Here is a 27878-nt window from a genome sequence, read left to right on the forward strand (position 1 = left end):
ACACATGATATAGTGAGTCTTACAGTGGGTGTGCTCCTGTCTGGTACAGAGACCCAAATATACTGCAGATGGGAAAATACCCAAAACGCCTCAATGATATGTTGCTGTTAGCAGAGAAAAAATTTATGATGGAATGTTTACATCCAAGCGATATATAATATGAAAAAGTGCGGATTACCAAGAATGTGTGTAATGTTTGTCATGTTCCTTTTGAAGTGTCTTGTCCAATCTTTATTTACAACAACACAAAAGACATAAAACAGGAACTCATGAGTGAAAGTTTTTGTAAAAAGGACTGTGCGTCACTAAAAGTTAAAATACTCTGATTGAAAGCAGGGACCACATACTTTGTTAGCCAGGAAATCTCCAGTCCTTGTATTTACAAAGTGCTCAACTTCCCTGAGTTTGAGTTGAACCAAGAAGCAGCTTTGCTTGAGTTGTTCCAGTTTTTCTATTTCCTGCAGAAAGAAAGCTATCAATAATTATTCACAGCTTTTCCGGTGTTTGTAACCTAAAACATACTTTTTTTGAAGACTGTTATCAGTATGCAATTCAGTATATTTTGAAGAATTCTGGAATGCACATGGCTTGCTCATTAAAGCCCTCCTGTGAGGAATGCTAACATGTTACATGTGTGTTTTTTTTTGTTTTTTTTTAACAAACTGGTGGAAATGTTCAAATTAGAAAGTTCTGTGCTCACGTAAAAGAAAAGTGCATCCTGACACATTACAAAGCATGTTAACCCCAGAAAGGGCATGTAAAAACGGTTTAGCTGGAATGTTCCTGATGCACATAGTTGTGTAAGGGCTCCAACTCCTACATATCAAAATTGCTGTAGGCAATGTTTTAACTGCTCGAAGAGCTTGGAAAAAAATATATTAGTATATGTTTATACTGTGATCTTCGAACTCAAATTGCACAGATACAATCATTCACTTACCCCAGGGTTCAAATTATTAGTAATTAGAATCTTAACAGCCCAGCTTTTTGTGGGTCTATATGCACTTGTAGGATAGCTGCCTGGTGATCACTGAGATTGTGGTATTAAGACAACACCCAAGGTTCCGCCAAAGATATACCATCAGTGGAGAAGACCGGAAGATTCATGTTTAGATTCTGGTCATCCAATGGGCTGAAACATTATATACTCCTAGTGGGCTCCTTTGAGGGACAGTTAGTGATATGACCATGGACTTTGTAAAGCGCTGCATAATATGTTGGCTCTATATAAGTACTGGCTAATAATAGGAACATTTTGAATTAAAAAAAAAAAAACTGTAATTTTGCTTTCCTCTTGCTGTGCCTTTCCAACAATGTTTAGGATTTTTAGTCTTCAATAATCAGACTCGGGACTTATAGGCTGCATACATACGTGCAATATTTTTCGTTGGAAAGGATCCTTCAAAATTCTTTTCAATGACAAAAGAATGCACGATGCATGCATGAGTGCTGTACATACAGCGTTGTTCTGCTCTATGGTGAGGGGAGCAGAAGAGCGACAGAGCGGCACCACCCTTGCGCTCTATCACCTTCACTTTCATTATGATCGTTCGTCATCCGTCGATCTGCCAGGACCATCGTCTGGACGACTCGCTCTTGTACACACACCAGATTCTTATCCGATAACAGCCCTGAGGCAAATATTGGACGAGAAGCATTTGACGGGTGTATGTAGCCTTACAAAATGCTCACTACTTACTTAGAAGGAACTACAAGTCTATTGTTCTTTCTTACTTTAGTTGTCATATGGCCACACTTGATTGACCCTGTGATTGGGTGAATTCAGAGAGGAGAGGAAATGATCTGTAACGCAGTGCACAAGTAGATTTGGCCTATGAAGTGGATATTGTATCTATCATTTTGCTTCTATAAACTGTTTATATTGTCAGTTTTGGGTTTAGTAAGGCTTTAAAAAATAAGGTTGTGATTGGGTGGCCAAGGGATGAATACACAAAAAAGGGAAAGGAGCAAACACAGGCCTAACCCAGCTTCCTCTGACTCACTTTTTTCCCAGAATACAAATAGAAAGCTCAATCTTTTCCTGAATTCCAAGCATGAAAATAACACCCACTTTGAAAAAAAAGGATTGTTTCTGGTTTGTATCTGAAATGTGTACACCAGGCCAAACACAATGTGTAACACTGCAAAAAAAAATCCAACCTAATTTATGCTGGGTAATATATAGGGGGGTGTGCAGAGTGAGGATCAGACAGTGTCTCTTGATCTCTGTGTGTATCTAAACATTGATGGAAGGTCATAATCAAAGTTTATGGGACTGACATTATCATAACATTCAAGAGAAGCACATAGAAAAAAAAAACACTTTTACAGTGTGTGAATATTCAAGTTTCATCATTTTTTCTCAAAGACAGGGTGAAAAAACAAAACAATTTTTAAACCTTTGTTTAACAGTCATCATTTTTATATGATTCTCATCAGCCCAACCCTCACCCCTTACCCTCGAAGTCATGGCAATTAGGCAATGCCACCCAATGTCTAGGCAAACTTTTTTATTTTTTATTTTAGATTGCATAGTGAATCATTGCAGTATAACTAATCTCAAGAATACATTCTCTAATATTGTAGGTTATGAATTCGTAGATGTAGTGGCTAAGTAGCTTTGGCAAAAATTCTCGTGGAAACGATTGATTAACAACCGATCGTCCGATAATCATTTACAAAAAGAGTGCACAGCGACGCAGGTGAACGAGGAATGTCGCTGGAAATGAACAAACATCCCAAGGATCTGATTGGGCGATGATCGTTCGCTATCTTTTGTGTGTACGGTCATTCAGTGATCGTGGATTGTTCTGTGATACACTTTCTCCAGTACACGTCACTTCCTGCATCGTTCAAACGATGGTATCTAGTGTGTATACATTATTGGTGAATTATATTTGAACGATCGTATCGTTACAGCACGTACAGAATCGTTCACTATACGATCGTTTAAAATAATCACTAGTAATTGTTTATCACATATTAATTGTTCGTTTTCAAACGTTAATTATTGCACGTGTGTACCTAGCCTAAAGCTACGTACACACGACAGATTTTTATCGCCCGATAATCGGCATCAGCCAATTATCGGGCGAAAATCTGCCGTGTGTACAGTCGGTGTCGTCCATCGTCCGGACGACCGACCTGCCGGATCCACGGACGATGGACGACAGCCGATCCTAATGAAAGAGAAGGGGAGAGCGCGCAGCAGGGTGCCGCTCTCCATAGAGCATGAACGGTGCTGTATGTACAGCACCGTTCATGCATCGTGCACTCCCTTGTCGTTGGAAAGGATCGTGAAAGATCCTTTCCAACGACAAAAATTGCAAGTGTGTACGCAGCTTTAGAATTCGTTTTTAGAAGGTACACAAAATGTCCATTGACAGAAATTCAGGACTTTATCACATCCTGTGAGATGAAGTGGAAGTAAAAAAACAATGTTATCATTCTTGTGTTAATTATGAATCCAATTACCTCCCATGAAATGGAGATGAATATTTGAAGTTCAGCTTTGGGTGACAACCATTACTTCATTCATAGATGTCGTGACAGAATGATTGAAGCCACTCAGGAGCTGGAAGTATATTTGCAGCATCACCAATTGGCAAAAAAGGAAAACAACCTGAAAACAGAAAACAAATTCAGTAAATCTAGAGACTAAACTACAATATATGTTATCTTTTGTTTATGGATTTTGATACCCTTGTCCCTTTTTTTGCCATCTTTGTCTCATTGAGGGGATTTGTCTTCACATCCTGTCCTATGGATACAAGTTTGTTGCAAATGTTTCAAAAGTGGGATAAGCCATATTTAACATGGAAAAGATGTTCATCTATTCTATTTCTAACAACAAAGCAAAAATCTGGGTCACCAATTCCCATCAAATCATCAATTCTCATTCATTTCAGAACAGGTAACAATGGTCACCATCGCAAATGTAGAGGGTAAATCTTCCCAGTGGGGGACACAAACGGGATTATACTCCTGACAAATTCAGTGTTAGCTGGGTTCTTCTCTGTAAGAGAATTGTACTTTCTTTACTTGTTTGTATTGTTCATTATCTGTCCACCTCTGACTTGTCTCTCTCAGTCCTGGACAAGTTTTCATGCTGCCTGTCATCCATCTCATCATGGATGTCTGAAAGATTTCTGAAACTCAACCTGGATAAAACTTAACTCATCTTCCCCCCTCACATTCCAAATCTCCCCCTGACATATTTGTAACTGTGCAATATCTCCAAAACCACCCCTTCCTGTCCCCAGAGACCACCAAACTTTTATCATCTCTCGTCTGGACTACTGTAACCTCCTCCTCTCTGGTATTCCACTAACCCGACTCTCTTCTACAATCTGTTATGAATGCTAAATAAATAAATTCAAGCTCATGTGCTTTGCCTTCAAATCCATCCACAGTTCTTGTCCCACTTACATTTCTGACCTGATAGAAAAATACTCCCCTAGCCGCTCTCTTCGCTCCTCCAGTGACCTTCTACTGACTTCCTCACTCATAACCTCATCACACGCATGGCTCCAAGACTTTTCTAGAGCTGCCCCAACTCTCTGGAATGGTCTTCCTCGTCCAATTCGGATTGCTCCTACTTTATTGCTCATTGCAAGTGCACTTTAAAAACCCATTTTTTTTCAAACTTGCCTACCCGTCGTCTTCTGTGTTTTTGAAACCGTCATTACTTTCCACCACATATCTCCCCTTCTATTGTGTGTTACTTCTCCCACCTCCTAGATTGTAAGCTCTTCGTGGCAGGGTCCTTTTCTCCTCCTGGGTACTTATTTATAGTACAGTGCTGCGTAATATGTTGGTGCTATAAAAATTCTGTTTAATAATAATAATAATTATTGGGCATTGTAGTCATTCTCAATACCATTTCTGTTACACATTGTTAGACATCTGAGTAAATTTATCTGAATTTGGATGCCTGCTCATGTTACAGCTGGATGCACATTTTTTAGTGTGTTAGTAAAAAAAAATTTTATATTTACCAAAAACACTATAGTGAGAGGAATTACCTGATTGAATATATGGTAAATTAATTAGATTTTGTAAGTAGGTTCATACATTACATAGGCTTGGTTAAATCTGAAGGAGATTGCTATAATAACTCGGGGATAATTGTTAGGCGTCTACTTTATTTGCCATGATATCAGGTTGGCATGGATTATGAATTGCAAGATTTCTTGTATATTTCCCTCATTGATGGTAAGTGCATCTGTTGAAAATAATAAAAAAAGACAATGCTATTTTACATTACATCAATCCTATTTACAGCACTTTTAAAGCCTGTTGAAGCACCATCACAAGCAAAGACTTAAGCACCACACACCCAACCCCGCAATGTTTATATGTGCTGTTAGATGGTAGTGGGGTGTCTAGTATTTCCTGGTAATTTGGAAGTGAGGGGTGGCTCTGTAGAGAGGACTGCTGCAAAATTATGAGGACTTCCATGTGCTTAGCTTAGTCATTATTGTAAGTTAAAGAAAATTAAGTTAGTATTAGATATATAATTTTCTATCAATGTTACACAAGTGTATTTGTAACATTTCTTATTAAGTAAAGTAATGTTACTGCCCTTTTGATGAATATATTCATTCTGAGGATTCATCAAAGTGTGAACAGCCCATTTCCAGAAATGGAGAATAAACTGTACTGCATGCTTCTAAGATTTACTGGTTATTTAATTTACTAAAGCACTAGAGAATATTCACTTAATAAATTGTGTGAATATCCACTTGAATTATTCAATCCTGTGCAGCTGAAATAAGTAAACAGGGATTTTCTTTTTTACATGATTAAATAATTGAAGTAAATCTTCACACAATTGTGTAAACATTCTCAAATCCTTTGGTAACACAACTTAAATATTTCAAAACTCCAAGTTAACTCTTTTCTCACGTTGGCAGATGTAACTTAAAGTGTTTTTAATGGATGCAATGTTCAAAAAATGCTCAAAGACTGAAGAAGTCCTTTATTTAGGACATTACGTCTCATATCTGTGTTCTTCCGTAATGTGCATTACCTGCAGTGGAAAATTGCGCAGTTGGCCATTCCTTCCAAACTGCTGTTGTAAACCCTGGAGTGACAAACCACACTGCAAGGTAACACATTAAATGTGGCTGCAGCTGTAGTTGTGGTCGTGGTGCGGTTCTTCCTCCAGAGAAAAAAAACTTGTCGCTTTCTAGAACCACACCACGATCCACCTCAGCTGTGTACAATAAAACATGCTTCGGTTGACTTCAGGCCTGAAATAGCCTTAGATGATAAGGATACCTAACTGACATCTTACTGGTAAATCCCTAAATTCAGTAAGAGAAGGTTGATTGTAATAGCAAAGAAATCACTTGATATGGGTCTTCTAAACATAAAAGTATTCCTTCATTTAGCAGACATTAGAGTAATTTCCATAATCTCAAGGTTTTTGGAGAAAGATGAATGGGCTGGTAATGGTATGTTCCTTGACTACAATTTAATGTGTACAATGTATGCAGAAACAAAGCATCTAGCACCCATGTTCGCTCTCTCCCTGCATGGGATGAGTCAGTTTGCCAATGGGGTGGTCAAGCGTGACAATTGCACGCAACGTTCCAACCAGCCTGATTCAATTAAAAATTAAGTGTGTATTGAAATGGTAAAATCCTTACACACTGTTGAACCCTACATTTGTGGAGCATTTGGCGAACATTAGAAACTTCTGCCATCATCTTGCTTTTGAAGCCCAAGGAGACCTAGTATAGAGGTTTTTGTGGTTCTACAGATCACAAAGCACAATCTTGGTAAGAAGGGTACCCAACATGATCCAACATGGTCATTTGTGTTTAACTTCTGGCAGTAGTTTAGGAAGTATTTTGATAGATGTGGATTCCATTGTTTGACCCATGAACTGTATTGTATGGAGCAGTGTATGAATGTGTCCCAAACACACTCCATTTCTTTGTGTTTGACTCAAACCCCTTAAGTATTTCTATTGTTCATATCTGTACTTTCCCTGCCTTCCCATTATCATTCCTTCATATTGTTTTGTATCATTCCTTCCTGTCGTTTCATGTCTTTTAGATGTTAAGTTATTTGAAGAACAGGACCTGGGTGGAACTGTAAGAAAAGGAGACTCGCTGCTACTACCATCTGCTTGCAATGACGATCCATTGTTCAAACCTTCAGGTGCTGAAAATGTGGATGAATTATTCCGGTAAGCGGTCATTGTAATCTTTAGGACAAACTGGTTAATTCCCCAAGGTTCAATAACATTACAGTACCCATAGTGTTTTACAAACCATAAAATATTGCATTACAGAAATCCATAAAAATTTGGATTCATTAAATCACTGTGATACCTGATGATGCGGTATTTAAATGGGAAACAAGACGGTATTAATAATACCTACCCCTTAGCAGTATAACCTACTTTATTTTACAGCTTTATAATGCTTTCTGCTTTATATGTATTTCTCAAACAAAGAAGAAAAAGTAGCATTTCCAGTCCTGCAGCACGTTTCTCATGCATGTCATTCCATAAAGAGTATCAGCTAAAATCAGGACAGGAGGCTGCAGCCTGTTTATAAACATTCGAAACGACCATCAACCCTGGTTACATGTTATTATATAAAACTCAGATATGGCACACCTAACTTTTTTCTGTTTAAATTGAAACTAAAGTCCCTCTTTGAGAAATCCTTGATCAGGAATAGGTGATAACCTTTCTGCAATAACTGTTCTTATCTGATGGATTGCTGCCCATCTATCAAACTTTGCTGAAACCTGGCAATTCCGGCTTCCCTTTGCGTCTACCAGAAATTAATGAACTCTTTCTGGCCTGCATGGGTTACATCATCCCAGCAAGATGGCTAAAGATTGCTCCCAGGAAGATGATGGTGGCAACCTGCAATGGAACAGGGACAGGTGAGTATTACAGGTTTAAAATAAGTAAGTCAATAATCGATTTTTTACATTCCTAAAATTGCTGTCCCCCATTAGATTGAAAAATGGTTGAAAATTTATATATTTTTTTTCCTTGAGTTAGCAAACCTATCCTGAGTTACAGCAATTCTGGTTATTAGGTTTCACATATAAATTAAGCTATTTAGGTATTTCATAGAGCATGGACACTGATAAAATGTCCTAAACAACCCTCCCATTCAGATTGCTGGAGGTCCTTCTCCGCTATACCTGTTGGCATTAAGAAAATGGAAAGAGGAAGCAAAGTGATAAATGTACAAATGAATGGCGTAAATGAAACATCTTTTTTCATTTATATAATAGTTTCCCAGTCTGCTATGGAAAATGTGAAACATTTCTTTTCCTCCACCCTCCTTTTTACAGTCCAAACCTCTTGTCGCATGAGTTAATATTAGATGAAAAATAGCCTAATGGTTGTTGTAACTATGTTGTGGTGTTATGTTTCTAGGCTTTGCTGCTTTGTTTAGGGAAATGTTATATCCTGAGGACATCGAAACTGCACCAATTTACCCAGAAAATCAACTTAAGTGTCTTAGTGGCAGTACAGGAGAACTGCAATGGTAAAGATAAGTGGTATCTGTATATAGAATAACTGTGGGAAGCTGCAGTGCTAATCTAAATAAAATGATATGTGTATGTGTGTGATATTTACACACACATTTACCATATCTACAAAATGGAACACTTTAGCATCTTTAGCCCACCAGAGAACTAGAAAAAAAAACTCTTATGGGCCCAAGTGATATGTCCCTCAATAAGAGGCCATAAATCTCCTAGCCCTTCTCTGGGTCCCTGTTCATTTGGGTGAACCCTGCTTCCCTCTTCCTCTGTCCTCAGGTGCCCAGTCAGACCGTGTATCCAACTCGATGTGACAAACACCACGTGTTGAAGCTCTTAACAGAGTTTATTGTGCCCTTCCCTGCCCCCAAAAGGGTCTAGTACCAGTTATAGTCTATACACTGCAGGGCTGATGCTAATAGAAACCAGTTAACTTACCTGTATTGTTCATTATGGTGGTAAACCAGGAATTTACAAACCTCCTAAATACATTGGTCATATACATATATTGGTCAGTGTATAAAGAATTTGGATATAGATTAGTTCAACAAATAGATTGTTTGCTGTGTGTAAATTGAAATGGATGAATGAACTTTAAAGATAAGAAAAAGTGCAGTACGAAGTGTGTGTGTACAATATACATTCCAATATATAAATATATATATATATATATATATATATATATATATATATATATATATATATAGTAATGTGCTTTTATAGTATAATACTCTGTTCCCAGTGTGGAAATAACAGCTTGTGGTGTTTATTACATACATAGCAGTTGTTAAGAGTTGCTCTCCCTACAAAATCAATGAATGAATCTGCCCTATTTAATAATTGAATTAATATTATTATTATCTTGTATTTTATTGAGTGCCAACATATTACGCAGCGCTTTACAAAGTCCATAGTCATCTCACTAGCTGGCCCTCAAAGAGGCTCACAATCTTACCTCACTCATATGTCATTAATGCAGTCTAAGGCCAATTTTGAGGAGAAGCCAATTACCTAACTGAATTTTTTGGGGGGATATGGGATGAAACCTGTTCCCGGAGCAAACCCACGTAAATACGGGGAGAATATACAAGCCCTGTACAGATAGCGTCCTGGCCAATATTTTAACCAGCAAACGCTAGAGTGTTAACCTCTGAGCCAACCATGCTGCCCAATACTTTTTCACTAGAGTGGCAATGTGTCAGGATGGTAAAAACTGATGTCTCAGATATGCAATCCTGTGGATTAGGAAGCAGGGACTCATAGGACAGACTGGTGTTCTAATTTATTTATACTCATAACACAACTTGCTTACCATTGATCTTTACCAATATGTCTCATTGTAAATAACTGCATTTTTTGGGGGGATATGGGATGAAACCTGTTCCCGGAGCAAACCCACGTAATACGGGGGGAATATACAAGCTCTGTACAGATAGCGTCCTGGCCAATATTTTACCCAGCAAAGGCTAGAGTGTTTACCTCTGAGCCAACCATGCTGCCCAATACTTTATCACTGGAGTGGCAATGTGTCAGGATGGTAAAAACTTGTCTCTCAGATACACAGCCATAACAGCTTTGCAGTCCCAGACCACTTCACAGATACCCTTTGTAATATGTAAAAACATGACTCACCGGCGTCTGTGCTTGAAGCTGTTTGCTTTAGCTGTAATTATTTCAAATATTCTAATGAGCTCCTGTGGATCTCTGGCTTACATCAGTTTGAATAGTTTTATCCGGGTATTTTATCTGTCCTGGGGCTTGTAAACACCAGAATGCGTTCATTAACATGTGCGGTGTTGTTTGTTCCTTCAGCAGATGCATTGTCCATGGCTTCCAAATGGAGAAACCTGAGAAAATACATGGCTTTTAGTACAGACAATTAAGCACACTACTAAAAATGTCCTTCTTCCTACCTATCTATTATCATTTAAATCAATTCAAATAAAGTCTCTAAAACACACTACAATACATGTAAACAGATCAACACACACACACAAGCAGCCTGAATTGCCTTGAATCTTGATTACCACCAATACACACAAACATACAAATACACAAACCAATCCACTGCCAATTTTGTGTTAGACAAACTGGTCCAGTAGGTTTTCCAAACGGAAATTGATCAATAAAAAGTCTGAAAGTAGAATGCATACATGTGCAATCCTGTGGATTAGGAAGCAGGGACTCAAAGGACAGACTGGTGTTCTAAGTTATTTGTACACACAACACAACTTGCTTACTATCGATCTTTACCAATATGTCTCATCATAAATGACCAAATTTTGTTTTTTAGATTGATCGACTGTTAAATTCCCTTCAATTCTGATTATTTAATCTGTTTGGAAATTGAATCAGAAGTTTAAATCAGTTTGTTTTAACTAGGCCAAAAGAAGGATTAAAAGAGGTCAAGGTTGTTTTAGGTAAACCTTGAGATCTGTTTGCTTTGTTCAGCATCATGTCTTGGGGTGTTAAGACATTCACTGGGGGAAACCATTTATTTTAAATGGTACCCCAAACACACCTGACCAACACACATCATACACTACATTTGTGTACTATGTGCCCTAGGTAGGCCATCCTAACACTATGCACACCAATGTGCATCGCAGTGAACTACATTTGTCACAACACAATGTAGTGAGAGATGGTTCCAAACACACTGAATCATGGATTTCGGGTTTACATACACTCCAGTGTTGGAGTCTTAAGCCCAGTAAAAACATTGAAAAACTTTCACCTGAAACAACTGTTAGCAATTTTCCCAAGCTACAGTCAAATGAACGGTCATCGTTCTGCTCTGTAAAGTGGGGGGGACTGAGTGAGCAGCTAGTCTTTCATACAAAACAACAGATTATCAATGGCTGTCATTATCACTTAGCTATCATGTAGCTATCCGACAAAGCAGATCGCCAACCAACAATGTGGGACACCTGTACTGACACTATATTTTCACCTGAGACCATCACAAACATCTGTACAAGTTTTATGGGGTCAAGCGAATTGCTAAGAGTTATGTGTTAGGGTTAAGAAAAAAAAAAAGGTTTTTAGGTGTCAAGGCTTAATGGCAAATACATAAATCCTTGAGACATAAAAAATGCTGAAAGGCAGGTTAAAGAAAGGTTAAAGTAATGAAGGATGATTATTAGTTGGCGAAATCGTTTCATTTGAGGGGATGATTGAATTATTGTTTTGCTTTATGTTGCATTTAGTGCTAAAGGACAACATATTCATTGTCACCACTTCTGTAGTCATTTGGAAAAAAAATTAGGGGTAAATTGTCTTAACTGAGATTTAGACAGCAGTCTCACCTAAAAAATCTATTCATTTTGTTAGCATTGTCCTTAATAAAGCATGATGGCCCTGAGTGTTTCTGGATTGGATGTGGCAGATGCCAGGTAGCCATGGCCCCTTAAATGGTACTTGCTGCAATTTTATTTTTTAAACTTTTCTGCTGTTATCAATGAGAGCATTCTTTATTTTTCTAAATAACTGCTACATAACTTTACCAACCCCGATTGTTATCCAAAGAAGGTTTTTGCCTAAAAGGAATTAGACAAAATCCCACCTTCATCACTTTGTTCTAATTTCAAATTACGGTTACCCATTGGATTCCTTGGTCAACTGGGACTTTTTCGTAAGACGTTCTTCCACATCTCTTACAAATTAACAGGTTGTAGTTGTGGTGTATACAGTGCCAAAAGGTTTGTTTAACTTATGGCAAGTTAAATTTATTGAAGCATGTAATTTAAAAATATGATCTTGATTAGTCCAATGTAGAGAGATTCAGAAGACCTTTTTTTGCATGCACATTAGGGGAGTTGCAGCTTTTTGTAAATGATTCCTGGCTGGTAAACATCCCATCTATACCCCAGTGTGCCATATGTTTGTTTAATGTGAGCTCAGAAAGAGAACAATGCTAGTACCAGATAGCACAGGTTCAGGGTTGTTCAGGAATACTTGTACTCGTGGATTTATTCCGGTGGAATGCCATGTGCACAAGATGAATGTTAGAATAAAAATTAAAGTCACTCGGCTGGTAAGAAAAGTCCCCTGAGTCATTATAAAGGTAAAACGTTCATATTTTACCAGGGAGTAGCTTTATTAAACTCCCTAGAGTGCAGACTTCTGTTAATGCTGTAGAATTGTCCCTCTTAAGTACATTTTTGTCACCATTCCAGTGAGACTCTTGGACATAAACCGAAGTAGCTAAATGAACATTGTGTATTAGTACAAACTGTTTAAAAAATGCCGTAATCTAAATCCTCAAAGATCTTGACAGCCTTTTGGGCACACAGCTTGTTATTGTAAAACCTAAAAAATGGGCCTGATATCCGTGCCATAAAAAGAAAGGGACATTTTAATGAGAAATTTTTTGCTGGAAGGCAGAGATATAATGAGAAACCTCAATATTCCTTGTTATAGGGTGATTTGATGCCTTTGTTGAAATGTCTACACTTTTATACTGAAAATGTATGATGTGTAGATGAACAGAGCCAATTTGTACATGGGGTTCTATTAAGGTTGACCTGTGTAATTGGTAAAAGTTTTTTCTATTATACTAAGCTTTATTGTGACAGTTAAAAGTAAAAAAAAAAAGCAAACCTGTACTGACTACAAAATGAAGGCATTGATGCAATGTTTTCAATGCGGAGCATTATAAATAAAAAAAAGTGGATTATCCCAATATTTATTGAAATCCTATATTCCCTATAGGAACTGAGTGTACGGAAAGGGCTTTCTTAGATATCACACATGCTCATTGGTGTTGTACGATGGTGTACATCGTTCTTGCCAGAATTTTTTTTCATCCGGGTGGGGAGAAACTGTAGCCAGGTGATCAAAAAGTGGGTAGGGCAATACACAACAAATTTAGTGCCCCCAGTTCTTTGTGTCATAGGTGTCCAGCAATTCCTATATTCCACTTCCAAAATCCACTAATGAGAACTAAAACCTAAACTATGTTCAAACTTGATGAAGTTGCAGTTGTGTTAAGCTACGTACACACGGCAGATTTTTATCGCCCGATAATCGTCATCGGCCAAATATCGGGCGAAAATCTGCCGTGTGTACAGTCGGTGTCATCCATCGTCCGAACAACCGACCTGCCGGATCCACGGACGATGGAAGACGACCGGTCCTAATAAAAGGGAAGGGGGAGAGCGCGCAGCATGGTGCCCCTCTCCCCCTCCCCTCTCCATAGAGCATGAACAGTGCTGTATGTACAGCACCGTTCGTGCTTCGGGTAGTCCCTTGCCTACCACTTGCAAAAATTGCAAGTGTGTACGCAGCTTTACTGCCTCCTCATGCCAGTAAATGGCTATCTCAGGGCTATGCTACAATTAGCATACAATGTAGCAGAAAGCACAGTGTAAAGAAAAATATATTCGAAAGTAAAAGGTTACTAGCTAGCCTTTATATGGAGTTTAGCATATTTTGTTACTAAATAATGATTTTATTTTATTTTTTGATGAACACAGAGTTGAAGAAGACTTTGAGAACCTCTTGAGTCTTAGTGTGAAGCCAAGTATCAAACCAAAGCCAAATATCAAACCAAAGCCAAAAGTGCCAGCCAAACCCAGTTTTCTGAAGGAGACAAAGAATGCAGACAAGAACCTGGCACAGGTGGACTCTCAGCCCAATGTACAGGCCATGGACGAGTCAGACATCCTCCGCTACATTAAAGAAAACGAGTCCTCAGACAATGACTCACTAAGTCTGTTTTGAAGGAATGATGCTGAGATGGCTGTTGAAGTGCCCTTTATCCCTGCTGCGTAAACAGTGCGGCTCCTGAGCTACCTCCAGTAATAATTACTAATGGTAGCAGAAGTTTAATAAACATTAACTGCATCTGGAATGCAAAGATGCCCTCGAGCAGCTTGGTTCCCAGAACTCCCAGCATGCTTTCCATGTTGTCAGTTCTCACTAGGAGCTAGATCGTAGAATTACTTTTCAGGAAGCCTCTGAAATACGGAACTGCAGAAGCCTGCTTTGGAATAGGCAGAGCCAAAAACTATATAGCAACGGGTATAAGCTGGTGAGCATTATGGCACTGGATGAAGACCTTTTTTTAGGGCATTAATAAATACTAAAGCATAAACCACACAATAAGAATATCTTTAAACGTGACCAATTAAAGTACACATTTCTGTTTTTAATCTAGTCATGTACATTGGTAATTATTAATAGACTTATAGTAATGTACAATGTTAATTAATAGTAGATGCAAGGAAATGTACACTTTGTTGCCAAAGTAAGATGGAAGTGCAATCTTTTAAGACCACTTCCATGGTACAGAAATTGAAGTTTCTTTTGATTTATATATAATTGTGAACACTGCATTAAATCTTCTGCACATATAGTTATCTTGACTTTTCTTAGCTGCTCTTTACAATCTTAACAGTTAGTGCACTGAAGATTGCAATCGTTTAATTGAAACTTTAGTACTGAGCCTGGACAGACAAGAGGAGCACAATTAACAAGAAAATTGATGCTTAAAAGGCTGTGTGACATCAAGGGATGGGTTGCACAGTGAAGACCTCAAGGGAATGGGAAAACAGGTTCTGCCATAAGGGCAAATCACAATTCAGTAAAAATGTTATTTTATTTTTATTATGACCCAATTAATACAATTAAGAAAGATTTCTTTATTATTTGTTCTCATTGAAATATCCTGTAAGTACCTCTTAACTATAAATAAATATAAAACTTTATTTCCTGCCTGGTTACTGGCCCACCCCAATATGCCTTGACATGGCAATACCAGTACACAAATGAGGATTGTCACGTTTGCTCTCTTGTCTTGTAATCACGCTCCCCAGCTGCATTGATAGCACTTGTTAGTGAAACAGAGCTTGATTAGTGTATAAAATACCTACAATTAACCAATAATTTGTTTTATTTCAAAGGTGTATAAGATGATGATAGAAAATCTGGTAAAGCCGTGAGAATATTGTATTGTTTTATTATTCATTGAACGTTTTTGTATTCGTAGCTTCTAATATGTAACAAATATATGGTTTGTTTGTCATTATTTTAGCATCCTTTTAAACCAATACATTATTATTTTTGTATCAGTTAGAAAATGTGAATCATGAAAGGAAAAAAATATTTTCTATTACATAGCAGTGTGATTTTTCAGTAACATAGATGTGTTAATCAGGTAGCGTGTTCATTTATGAACATAACCAATACAAAACATTCCTTTGCACTGTACGTGTAAAGAACAGGCTCATGCTAGAAGTGAAATCATTCTTTCTACTATCAGTTAAATTTACCATAAAAACTTTTACTTTTAGGAATAAATGTAACCATTTTGTACCCCTAATTATCCCCCCAACCCTAACTGCATTCCTGCCCAGTTCTTGGTGTTGCAACGGCATCCTTATAGTTTGTCCCTCTCTTGCAATAAAAGACAAATGTACTGGCTCCCAGATTACCTGTTAAATAAAGGGCTGTAGAATACTACTAAACAGCTATAGCTGGATACAAATTGAAGACCAAAGCAGGTTTGTAGTCGCCCTTGTATGCCTTTCAATTTTAAATGCAAACATTTGACATGATAGTACAAGGTAATGTGATTCTACATTGCCATATCAAATCGTGCTTTCTGGATATGAGTCAGACTACATACCCCCAGCAGGGGTTGAGAGATGTGCGCCTCATCATTTAAAAGGAGGAATCCACACTTATTAATTACTGTACTCATCCTGCTATTCTTGCCCTCAGTGTGTGTATGTGTGTGTGTATATATGTATATATATATATATTTAAATATATTAAATCACGATAGAAACAGGAAGCTTAGCGATATATAGGAAGCAGGGAGGGTGGGTGGGGTGGTGCGGCCTATGACTCTAAAGTAAATCTACAGTTAATTTGGGTTTATTTAAACTCCTGCACTTTTCTCATAAAATAAATTATATTCCGAAATTTCTCTGATTAGGTTTCATAATTCATTTTTGCTGCCTCCATCATTTCCTTTAATAAATATACATTTTGATTTCATATCTTTGCATTGTGTTGATTTGCAGACTGGCGAGATGGGTAATGCATAACAAAACCATATTTAAAAAAAAATTTTGCATAGCCTTGAATAAAATGTGAGTTTGTGTGGTGGGTGCTAACAGTAATGGATGCAATATGTGGAAAATATCACAATAATAAAACCAGAAGATTTCTGAGCACTCTTTTGAAAAATATACACAAAATAAGTTTAAAATCTTTAAATATGTCCAGATTTCTTTAAAATCCCTTTCGTTATGGGGTCACTTGAAAAAGTAAGCCCAGTCTATAGGATATGAGCATCTTTCCAGCAGCCCATGTCTTCCAACTCCAGAACTTTGTTGCTTCCTGGCCACTGCAGGCATGCCACATTTCCTATGGTGTAAATACTTATTGAACTGAAATGCTTTATTTGCTATTGCCATGTTTGTTATCACTACAGGGTATACAAGCCATTGAAAGGAACCACAGCATGCAATGAGGGAGCAGGTATTTAGTTTACCCTGTAGAAGCAAGGAAACAGCAAAGTGCTAGAGTTTAGAGACATGCCGTCAGTAAGTATAGATTCTCTTATTTTATATAAGCTGGGTGTACAAGTGACCCTGTAATGACACTCTAGGATGGTTAACAACATTGTCATAGTGCTCATGCAGATCCCCTGACTCCATTATACTCACTTTGCCTGTGTTTCTCACTGCTCCTTTCCCTCAGCTAAGGGAGTAAGAGGACCAGTGATGTCATTCCCAAGGTGATGTGATACTGCTTGGACCTAGCAACTGCCTGCTAGGCCCAGACAATGCCACGGGCCAGGCATTGCCCCGGGTGGCCCCTTTGGCTACAGGGAAAAATGGAGAGGCAAGATAGCACAGGTAAATGGGTCACAGAATATCCTTTTCAGGGGTATTGTCCCTTTGCTCCCAATACCAATGTCCCATTGCCCTCTATCAAGTTTATATGAGATTTTAGTGATTGGGTTTACATACACTGTTGAACCTATGTGTGGTTCGCCCTAATATTTCTGTATTGTGTCCTCTGTGACTGTAAATTCTTTTAAACTTTCTGACCCCAAAGTGTGAGAGGCATTGGGTGAAAGGTGAAGTCTTCCACTGCCAGCCAATTCAGCAGTGTAGAGAACAAGAATTACCACTCAGCACATGGACAGCATAAAGGGACTAAAACTAAAGTCAGCCCTGAACAGATCTGCCTGTGGTTACAATATCAACCCAGTCCACACAACCTATGCTAGCTCTTTGTTATTATTATCTCTGGCACTTCTCTTTGACAAACTAAGTAATGTGCAGAACATGCACTTATAAGATTATAAGTCATTTTTCCTGCTGTATTTATTGTGTAACCAAATCTATTATTAAATATACAGAACATTTTGATGTTATCTCCGTGTTCGCTGTTCGGAGACTATAAGATCAAAACATAGAGGTGTTTATAGTGAGATGAGAACAGCCAGAGAAAAACATAGACGTGTCAACGATTTTGATCAACATAACAAACAAGACAAAAAGCAAGAATATAGATGAACTCCTTGGAAAACATATTTGTCATAGGGTCAATCACTCATTATCTACATGTTTTATAATAGATCTTTGTTTGGTGGTTCTGATCTCCTTGGATGCAGTGTAGTCGGAAAGCAGAACTCAATACAGAAAATAATTTAGAGGAGTTTGATGAAGTATTCACATCATTTTTTTATTTAGGGAGTAAAGCGGTTTACAAAAACCAGTTTGGTGGCATAGTGTGCTAGCATTCTTGCCTTGCACTATCAGAGTCCAGGTTTCAATCTTGGCCAGGGTGCTATCTGGATGGACACTATGCTCTTGTGTTTGCATGGATCGCTTCCTGGCACTCTCATCACCTCCCGTACCCCAAAAAGTAATGGTAAGTTTATTGGTTTCCCCTGAGCTATGCATGTTATGGACATCAAATTGTGAACACCACTTAGAGACAACTAATGACCTCTGGTTAAGTAACCTGTTCATAGTAGTAATGGCTGGTACTCCTTATCTAAATGCTGCAATGGTAGTTCCAAAGCTGGCATGCTCCTGCTCCACTGGAGCCCAATATAGGGTTGCATTTTAGAATATCCAAAAGATGATTTTCTAGAAACTTCTGAAATGGCCAAAAGATGTGTTGTTCTTCAGAGATAATTAGTGTTTGGTTTCTTCCAATAATTAAATAAATTGGAGAAAAGGAAGGGAGTTTTTGTTTAGCTTGAAAGTCAAATATTTATACTTATGTATTTAAAAAGACAATCTTCATACATATTTAGATGGTTTCAATATAGTTACATCCATGGCCTATTAAACAGTCATGGGGTTCAGATGAAATTTCTATACATAAAATTGCTGCTCAGAAAGCATTTATTACCGTGTCGGCTTACTAAAGTTTTTATACCAACACATTTCTCTTTGTTTGGCTTCCTCAGGGGTAATGCTTATGGAAATACACAAGATGACAAATACAGTATAAACAATATATATATATATATATATATATATATTACACAATACAATACCATATTCATATATGTGATTAACTCAGGCTATATGGTATTGCATACATAGAAAATGCTCTCTATTTCTAATTTCCAGTCATGGTCTGACAACACACAGCATTTTAGTGCACCCAATGGTGTAATTCCTGTTCAGTTGTGTATTGATTAACTATGGAATCCCTTCCTCTATCTATCCACCCAACATAAGATCTAATTATCCTATACTCTAAAAAGAAACCAATCAAACTTCCTGTGATGGTACAGAAAATGTGCAAAGCATGCAGGTCAGCTGTAGCAGGATCAACAGGTACTTTTTCACTCTTCTCTGAAACAGATAAAACAAAACATATACAGTGAAATAATAACCAGGTCAATAGGGAGCAAATACGTTGTCCAATATCTTCATTTATATTGACTTAGATATATTGGGCTTTGTACGGGAAGAATGTCAAGCAGTAGGAGGAAATAATATATTTGCTGTACTGAGATTATGCAGGATGTATTAGACTGTTTAAAAATGAGGCTCCTTTGATAATTAATCCACTTTTTAAAGTCCATATAAATCACAAAAATGCAGAATGCTGATTTCTGACTTTTTAATGACTCGATTTATCACAATATCTTGGAGAAGTGCCTTCAGTTGCTTGCATTGTTCTTAGCATCCAGTCCGCACCTGGTGGCTGTAGTAATCCCGTATATTCTTCCATGCCTAACTAGTAACCTCCCAATAATGAATTTTTCAGCATTCCGTCCCTTTGGTTTGTTTCATTATGACATCATAACCATCAATCTAGACGCAGAGGTGGCCTAAGCCAGCCTTTGTCTGGTTTACCTCAGACATTTCCGGAATTAAACTTGTCCTTACATGTGGACATAACTCATGACTCAATATTCGTTTTAAAATTGATTTGAAGCAGGTAGGAATGTCTGGTCTAGTCACACAAATCCTTCATGTGTTATAGTAAGCGCTGGTGAGGAATTATGCTGCAGTATTGAAATTCCTGTCCACTGACCTGAGAGAGAAATGTACATACGCAGTGCATTGTTCTCTCTTTATTTATATATATATATATATATATATATATATATATATATATAATAATGGACAAACAGGAATCCGATTGCTGGGGTGCAGCCCTACTTGCTCCAAAAGGCCATTATTGTGGTATATGCTTTGGGGAGGGGGGGGGTTAAAACATTATCACAGGAAATATTTTTTTTGTAATCGTGTTTATTATTATTTTGTCTTTCAGTTAAAGGACAGTTATGGCAATTTTTTTGTCATCTGTAAGTAGGCGGGTGGCAGCTCCTTTATTGTTACCCAACTCTTCAGTAAGCACCCAAAAACAGCCGGGTGGTGCACCTGGCTAAAAGGAACCAGAGTGTTTATATGTAAGAATAATATTCTATATTGAAATACTGTTTATTTAACTTATTTATATCTTTCTCTATTTACACACAGGCCAAGCCGTGTAGCAAAATTATCATGGGGTTGAGAAACTAAGTTGCACTTACAGCAACTTTTTTTTTTAAAGCCCGATTCCTGTTTCAGGAGCTCACAATAAAAAAGCAGCCCCCGCTGCAATTCTAGTCTAAAATCTTGAGATGTCTCTCTACATTCACTGTTTCTGCTTCCAGAAGCAGTGCTTCTTATAGAGTTGCACAGCATCATTAAATGTATTTCAAATGAGCCTAGGGCATCAAGGTTTCACCACTTTCACCCACCCTGTCCTGGGCTCATAGGCAGCACCATATCATTTAAACTGCCCACTGTCAGAGAATGAAAGGGAAATGTGACGCCACTAGACCCTGGCTAAAGAGTTATGTATATGGATTTTATTTTATGGCTACGACGGGTTCCCCAGAGAAGGAGGTGGGATTCTAAACATTGTATATGTGAGGGGTGGGAGGGATAAAATAGCCTAAGAGACAGAATATATTACATTTTTGTTAATGGATTCCGACTCGGCCAAACATAATTGCTCAAAGGTCTCATGGAACCTCTTTGTGTGTATTACAGCATAAAATTAAACACACAAGTCATTTATAGAGCAGCATTCAGTAAATACTCATCTAATACAGAATGCTTCCATTGCACTAAGTTTGCAAAGCATACTGGGCTTTCAAATGAGGAAGCCCAGCACTGCCTTCACAAATGATTGCACTGTTTACAACTCGGCTAACTTCATCTAATAGAGAAAGAACATGTGTGTCCTTTCTAGTCATTTAGCATTCTACTGCTCAGATTTTGAGTTTCTGGCTACAAGCAACAGCACATGGTTATATTTAAAATTTCAAATTTACCAAACAAATACAAAACATTAAACCTTTTGCACATTGCAGACCACTAAATGCACAGACTCCGGACTGCGCATGCACGTGGAGCCATGTGTCACTCAAAGGGAATGAAACTTCCCCCAAAGTGACGTCATGATACCAGAACCCGTCCACTCTCCCATCGCAGGTCTAAGCCTACAACCCGCCCACCACCCTGAGCCTGCAATGCCTCCAGGAGACACGGTCCACGGCTCAAGCCGGTGCGCCCCACTCAAGTGGGGTTAATCTCCTGACCACACTGGTGGGTGCAGCGGCAAGAGCCACCGCAGAGCCAGGATTGGGGGACCTCTGGTGTAAATAACCTTGGCTGTAATGGTCAGTAAGAGAGAAGAGAACCTAAACATTTTTGTTATATAGGAGGTGGGCCTGGAATGATGACCAATTATCTGGGAGACCGAAAAAGCACTTTTGCTCTCACCAAATGCTGCTTTAGGAGGTCCATAGTCTGTGTTTTTTGGCATAGTTCGGAGGCTGTACTTTTAGCTGTTTAGTAAGTGCGCAGATGGTAATACATCACATTGACGCACGCACATCAGAAGATGAAGTGTGAAGAGTCCAGATCCCTAACACAATGTTCTGCATGTCTTCCATTTGTGGAGCTCTTCTGTACTTCTTCAGCCACAAAATATGTTTCTGTTGTACATTTCTGTGCAAGCTCACAAAATGCAGAACAAACCGTACGTAAAACAAAGCAACGCTTCACTAAATTAAGTAGTAAATATAATTAACATTAGCCAGCCTGACTTACAGAAATCAGTTCTGCTGAAGATAAATAATCTGGAATGTCAACTGGTTGCCTTGGCCTGCCTTATACCAGAGAACGTGTGGAAATCAACAGAAATTTCAGTGGAGATGTAAAATGTGCTGTTGTATGGACACACTTGTAAAAATAATTTAATGTATTATTTCAAAGATTTTCTTTTAATTTTTTTTTTCCGTTGCTTCAAGCTTGATAATTACAGGTATTTTTTTTTGTAATTGTACCGTTGTACCACTGGGGGCACTGTTACCTATTGTAAAGGCACTCCTTACTGTCACTCATATCACACTGTCCCTTTTTTTTTTTTTTTTTTTTTTTTTTTTTTTTTTTTTTTTTGCAGTGTTAAAGGTGTGACTAGAATAGCAGTTCAGCTGGCTGTGTTTTGCATTATTTCTTTATAAGACACCTAACTGGGAAAACGTTAAGGGTTTGTACTTAAACAACATATTATATGCTCTGCAGGGGTGGGGCTAATTATCTTTAAGCCCAGAAGACTGCAACTCCACACCATTAGCCACATCTACGACACACAATAGGAAGGAGAATTTTGCTCAAATCGATTCCAAAAATTCTCTTCCTATAAAACATTGATGATTCTTACATTTTTTGAAAAGACTGGGGCAAATAATCATACATTTTCATAGAGCTGGCCCCTAGTTGATTGGTCCCAATGGGGGTTGCTACACTTTAGGATATGTGTTTAAACTCTGCTCAATCTTATGTGTATAAAAAATGCAAATACTGCAGGAGACAGCTGTAGATTGAAGCTGAGTATAGTAGTAAAAGCTTTATTTTTATTTTTTATTATTATTTTTTTTAGGACCAATCAGACTTAAGCTGCGTACACACTTCCAATAATTATCGTTGGAAACAAACGACCGATTGGCCGAAAATCGTTCACATAAAAGGTTACCAACGACTGGCGTGTGTACACTATTGGTGAATTATATTTGAACGATCGTATCATTACATCATGTACAGAATTGTGCACAATAGGATCGTTCAAAAATAATCGTGCATAATCGTTGACCGGTCGTAATCGTTCGTTTTATAACAATAATTATTAGAAATGTGTACCTAGCTATGAAATGATCCATGCTAAGACTTTGCAGACTACAATATATAACCAGACAAATAAATTACCACAAAGTAAGAACAATGGCGCTTTATGCTCCCTGGTGCCTGCAAAGAAGTGCGTTTTTTTTTTTTTTTTCTTTACTTTGTTCATTCTTAAGTGTAAGTAAAAAAAACACTTTAAAACGCTGTGACAAGCAGTACCAATTCCAGTCTATAGAGGTGGCTGGGATATCAAACCACCCTTGATCGCTGCATGTATTGCACAGCAATGTTCCACCTCCAGCTACCTTAAAAAAAAAAAACACACAAAATAACTGAACCATTTATTCAAATGTTAAATATTTTTTTTGTAGGTGGTAACATGGGATAAAATTAGAAGTGCATGCCATATACACTGAATCTACAATGTTGCAATATGTATTTTCCCCTAATGTTCTGGTGTTTTGCTTTAAATTAATTAAATTAAATTATCAAATAAATTGCGTAACCAGCAGTAATATTATCTTTTTTTATTATGTGTATGTCAGACCTATTTTAGTTAAAAATTCTCTTATCGGTCGGATTATAAATGTTAGCATATGTGCACAAAGGTTTTACAATAAATACAATGGGTTACATGTTAATTAAAGTAAAATGATCTAAAACATTTTTTTTTTTTGTAAACCTATGTCCAGATGACATTGAAGTACAGTGGGTATGTGGATCCTGTAATAACAGGTTGTATGTCTCAGAGTGTTTGTTGGTGGTTTCCTGGTGACATCAGGATAAGAATATTCCTACACCACGTCATGCAGGAGGAATGTCCTTCCTTTAGGCTCCCAGGGTGATCAAAGCACAGTGATAGGGACACAGGTGTGGGGAAGCCCAGGCAGGAGAGCTGCTTTTCTTCATAACATTTCTCTAAATACAGAACAAGGGAACATATTCAATGTCTTCTGGAAAGTTACCGGAAGACATCTGTATGGCCTGCAAGAATAATGTGCAGAATTTAAAAATGTTTATACTCTGACACACTTTTTTTTCATGCGTTCTGACTGCTGCATTTTTAATTTTTGTATTGTCTTCAGTGTTAAAGTGGATCTTCTAGCAATGTGACATGGCTGCAGGTAGATATCACAAATGTGCTATAATATGAATTAATTAATATGAATTATATGTGCTATAATATGAATAAGTGTGAGATTCTTCTTGAATTTACACAACTGGCATCAATCATTGGATGAAATTTGGAGAGTATTTGGGATGTTTCTCAATCTGTGGGCTGTGGTCTGCGCTGGTCTGCTCCCCTTGTACCTCCTCTGCATTGGGCAACAAAGTGTATCCTTTGCGTTGTCAATTTTGTTGTTAGGTACTTGGGTGAGAAGTTAAATTTGTGGTATTGATGCTTTATGTACTTAAATTGAAAGTGATATGATAAATGGTCTTTGTACTGTATTTTATAGAGCTGAGGTATTAACTTGTATTGAATCATATCCCTGAAGAAGTGGACTCTGTCTGCGAAACGCGTTAGATAAAAGACAACCTTAGCATATGTATTATATCGATGCTTCTTTTATAATAGGAAAAAGAATCTTTTAGTAAGTAGAAGTAAATTGTAATAAAATATTTAATTTTTATTAAAAATAAAAGGCCCGTCTTGTTTGTCTCCTTCCTGTCTTTCAACATAATGTTACATGGCTTGCTTTAAAAAGCCTCTTCTTTAAATGTTATTTTAGTCAACAAAATAGCTTAAGATATAGTTCACAATAAACTGTGAGATAGCTGAAGGTGTTTACATATATATAAAAATATTATATATTGTAAATGAATTTACTTTAATTTACTAAATTATAAGTATCAGGAACATAGTGATAAGAAGTTTTAGTGCGTTGTCATGCTTAATTCGTCCACTATGTGGTATTGTCTTCATTTACAATGAATTATACTGTATGGTATTCTTTAAAAATGAACACAGTGATAATATCCCCATTCCCAATATTATTTTGGACTAAAGATATTTGATTTCCCTAATAAAGACATTACTCATATATATAGAAATATATAGCTTTAAAATTCCTCTAGGGCAGAGTTTTCCTACCTTTTTACCATGGGGGAAACCCTCGTTTTATTATTACATCCACAGCTCACAGTACATTAGCGTGGTAATCATTGGGAAGAAAGCCTCTTACATTGCTGGCTATTGGGAAGAATGTCACCCTTATACATAGCCAGAGACAAATTGCTCAAGGAACTTCTATCAATCTCTGGCAGAACCCTGGTTGAGAAACACTGCTCTGTATTATAGTGTCGCTTTTACTCCCTACATGTCGTTATCTTTCTCTGAAAATGTAATACCCTCCATTTCACATATTTAGTTCATTTCATCCATCCAGGCCCCTCCAGTGGGAGGATTACTTTACTTCTATCATCTAAGGTTAACACGAGACTAATGCTAATAACCAGTGCTCAATTACTCCAAGGTTATGGGTTTCATTGAAACCAATTGGAGCAGCTGAGATCCACTTTTGTACAGTTTGGTTTGGTTGTGGTGTGGTTTTTGAGACGCTCCATGCAGCATCTCAGGGCAATCTGCCATTATAAATACTTCCATACACTTCCAACCACTTCAGCCAATCATATTGAGTGCTCCTGGGCACTTAGTGGTATGAAATGGGCCATTAATATTATTCTTATTATTATTAAAAATAATAATAAACAGGATTTATATAGCGCCAACATATTACACCGCGCTCAACCACGCAGTTGACCAAGCAGCTGCCTTTATCATCAAGGATATGATCTTTTTTCATAATATAGGATCTTTGTAGATGCATTGGGAACCCAGGTATTTCTAGGGGTTCCCCAAACTGTGACCATGTGACGTCCTTTTGATAATATCTGCAAAGTTCTGGATTCATCACCACCAGGTAGAGTCAATGGTTGACTCATGACTCAATGGTCTACAAAGTGGTTATTATTATTATAAGTTAAGTTATTATTATTATTAATAAACAGGATTTATTTAGCGCCAACATATTACGCAGCGCTCAAACACACAGTTGACCAAGCAGCTGCCTTTATCCTCAAAGAAAGGATCTTTTTTCATTCTAATGTAGGATCTTTGTAGATGCATCTCACGGGGCATTAGTCTTTTTGAAAACTGCAAAGCTATGATGAGAAAGCTTTGGAACCTCAGGTATTTCTAGGGGTTCCCCAAACTGTGACCATGTGATGTCCCTTTGATGATATCTGCAAAGTTCTGGGGTCATCACCACCAGGTACAGCCAGCTGCATGACTCAATGGTCTACAAAGTGGTAGCCACCATTGTAAGGAGGAAGTCTTTCCACTGGCCTCCAATAAAGAAGATTTTTACCCCACTGACTACCAAAAATATTGTTTTAAGCAGGGATTTGCTGAGATCTAGAACTTATTTTAGGGTTCCTGAAAGGTGGAAAGGTTGAGAAAAGCTTCAGTAGATAAGGGTCACCCGAGACGAATGACAGTGAGCATCTTGGATGCTAAGTCTCCCGATGTCATTATTTAGCAATCCACCACCAACTCAGGAAAATGCAGAGTGGTGCCTTCTGCTCATACTCCCCCTCGCCATCTCCATAGAACAGAACAGTGCTCATTCATTCTAGTGATGCTGGAAAAGTTCTCAACATAAATTTGACACTTACCGTCGGAACCTTGGGTATCGTCTGTAAGGTCCTCCTGATGGTGCTGGTTTTTACCTTTAACAACAATCTGCTTATACTGTGTAGGTTTTTAGATGTGTTTTTAGTGTTTACCAGGGCTTCTGGATAGGAATCGTCCTTGCATTTCACATAAAAACATGCCAGTGTAACTATATTGTAGATAAACAACATGTACTTTGATAAGCTGACCCCACCACATGTCTTACATCACAAAATGTCAAGCACAGTGAAACTGTAACCTGCCCTTTAGTGATGAGCTATCCATCAAGGCACAAGCATGCTGATAAGCTGTATACACAAATACTGCACTTGTGGCAATGGGAAAACATTCAGAACTGAGACATTTGAAGAGGATCTTTTACCCAACAAGCACAGGGTGCATTGTTCTAATGACTAAACTAACAGAGACGGGAGTGTTTGTATGCTAACACATGGAATACATTGGTTTCTAGGCAGGATATGGGTTTTAAAATCTGTTCCCCAGACGATTTGTCCCATTGTTCCAAACAGGAAGTTCAGCGACATTGCTTCCTGAGATCAGAATTCACATGTAACAAAGAACAGTTTAAATTTACTGCCAGGATTGGCTGTTATAGCAACATTTATTTTTAAATTTGGAATTTGAAAAAACTAACAACTAAAATGCATTTTAATGTCTTTCTTAACATTTAACCATATAGTGGATCCAAACCCCAAATGGAAGACTTTTAGGCTAATTTTTGGACATAATCTTGGACTTGCCAAACTGCCAACCTCTCCCATTCTGTTGATTGATTTGGAAACCCTTTGAGCCAGCGATTGAGATTACAATGCAGTTCTAAGATGTGACATGTAGCTTCTATTCTTGCAGTTGGTTTTCCTCCTGTAGAAGAAGAACCATAACTACAAATGAAAGGCAACAATGCAAACAAACTGATCTGCAGTGCAGTTCCTGCACCAGGTGTTGAAGTAGCAGTTTGTTTTGAGCCCAGGAGCAGATAACTGCGTGATTTT

The 27878-nt window shown here is 37.8% G+C and overlaps 1 protein-coding gene and 1 long non-coding RNA gene across 2 annotated transcripts in view; one reads left to right on the top strand and one right to left on the bottom strand.

Annotated features, from left to right (window-relative positions):
* The window catches only part of HS1BP3 (HCLS1 binding protein 3), a 67210-nt gene extending 51977 nt beyond the window's left edge, over positions 1 to 15233 (top strand). Inside the window, exons 6-7 of the mRNA XM_072407490.1 lie at positions 7066 to 7198; positions 14001 to 15233. Coding sequence (XP_072263591.1) covers positions 7066 to 7198; positions 14001 to 14247 — 380 coding nt within the window. The 3' untranslated portion in view covers positions 14248 to 15233. The remainder of the gene's footprint in view (positions 1 to 7065; positions 7199 to 14000) is intronic.
* On the bottom strand, positions 21 to 27030 carry LOC140328121 (uncharacterized). The gene is made up of 4 exons (XR_011920231.1): positions 26868 to 27030; positions 10156 to 10370; positions 3475 to 3622; positions 21 to 458 (listed from the first exon to the last, which is right to left on the bottom strand). It is a non-coding gene; the product is annotated as an uncharacterized lncRNA (long non-coding RNA).
* Positions 27031 to 27878: the final 848 nt, after the last annotated feature.

Source organism: Pyxicephalus adspersus, chromosome 4, assembly GCF_032062135.1.
Source record: "Pyxicephalus adspersus chromosome 4, UCB_Pads_2.0, whole genome shotgun sequence".
Taxonomy (NCBI): Eukaryota; Metazoa; Chordata; class Amphibia; order Anura; family Pyxicephalidae; genus Pyxicephalus; species Pyxicephalus adspersus.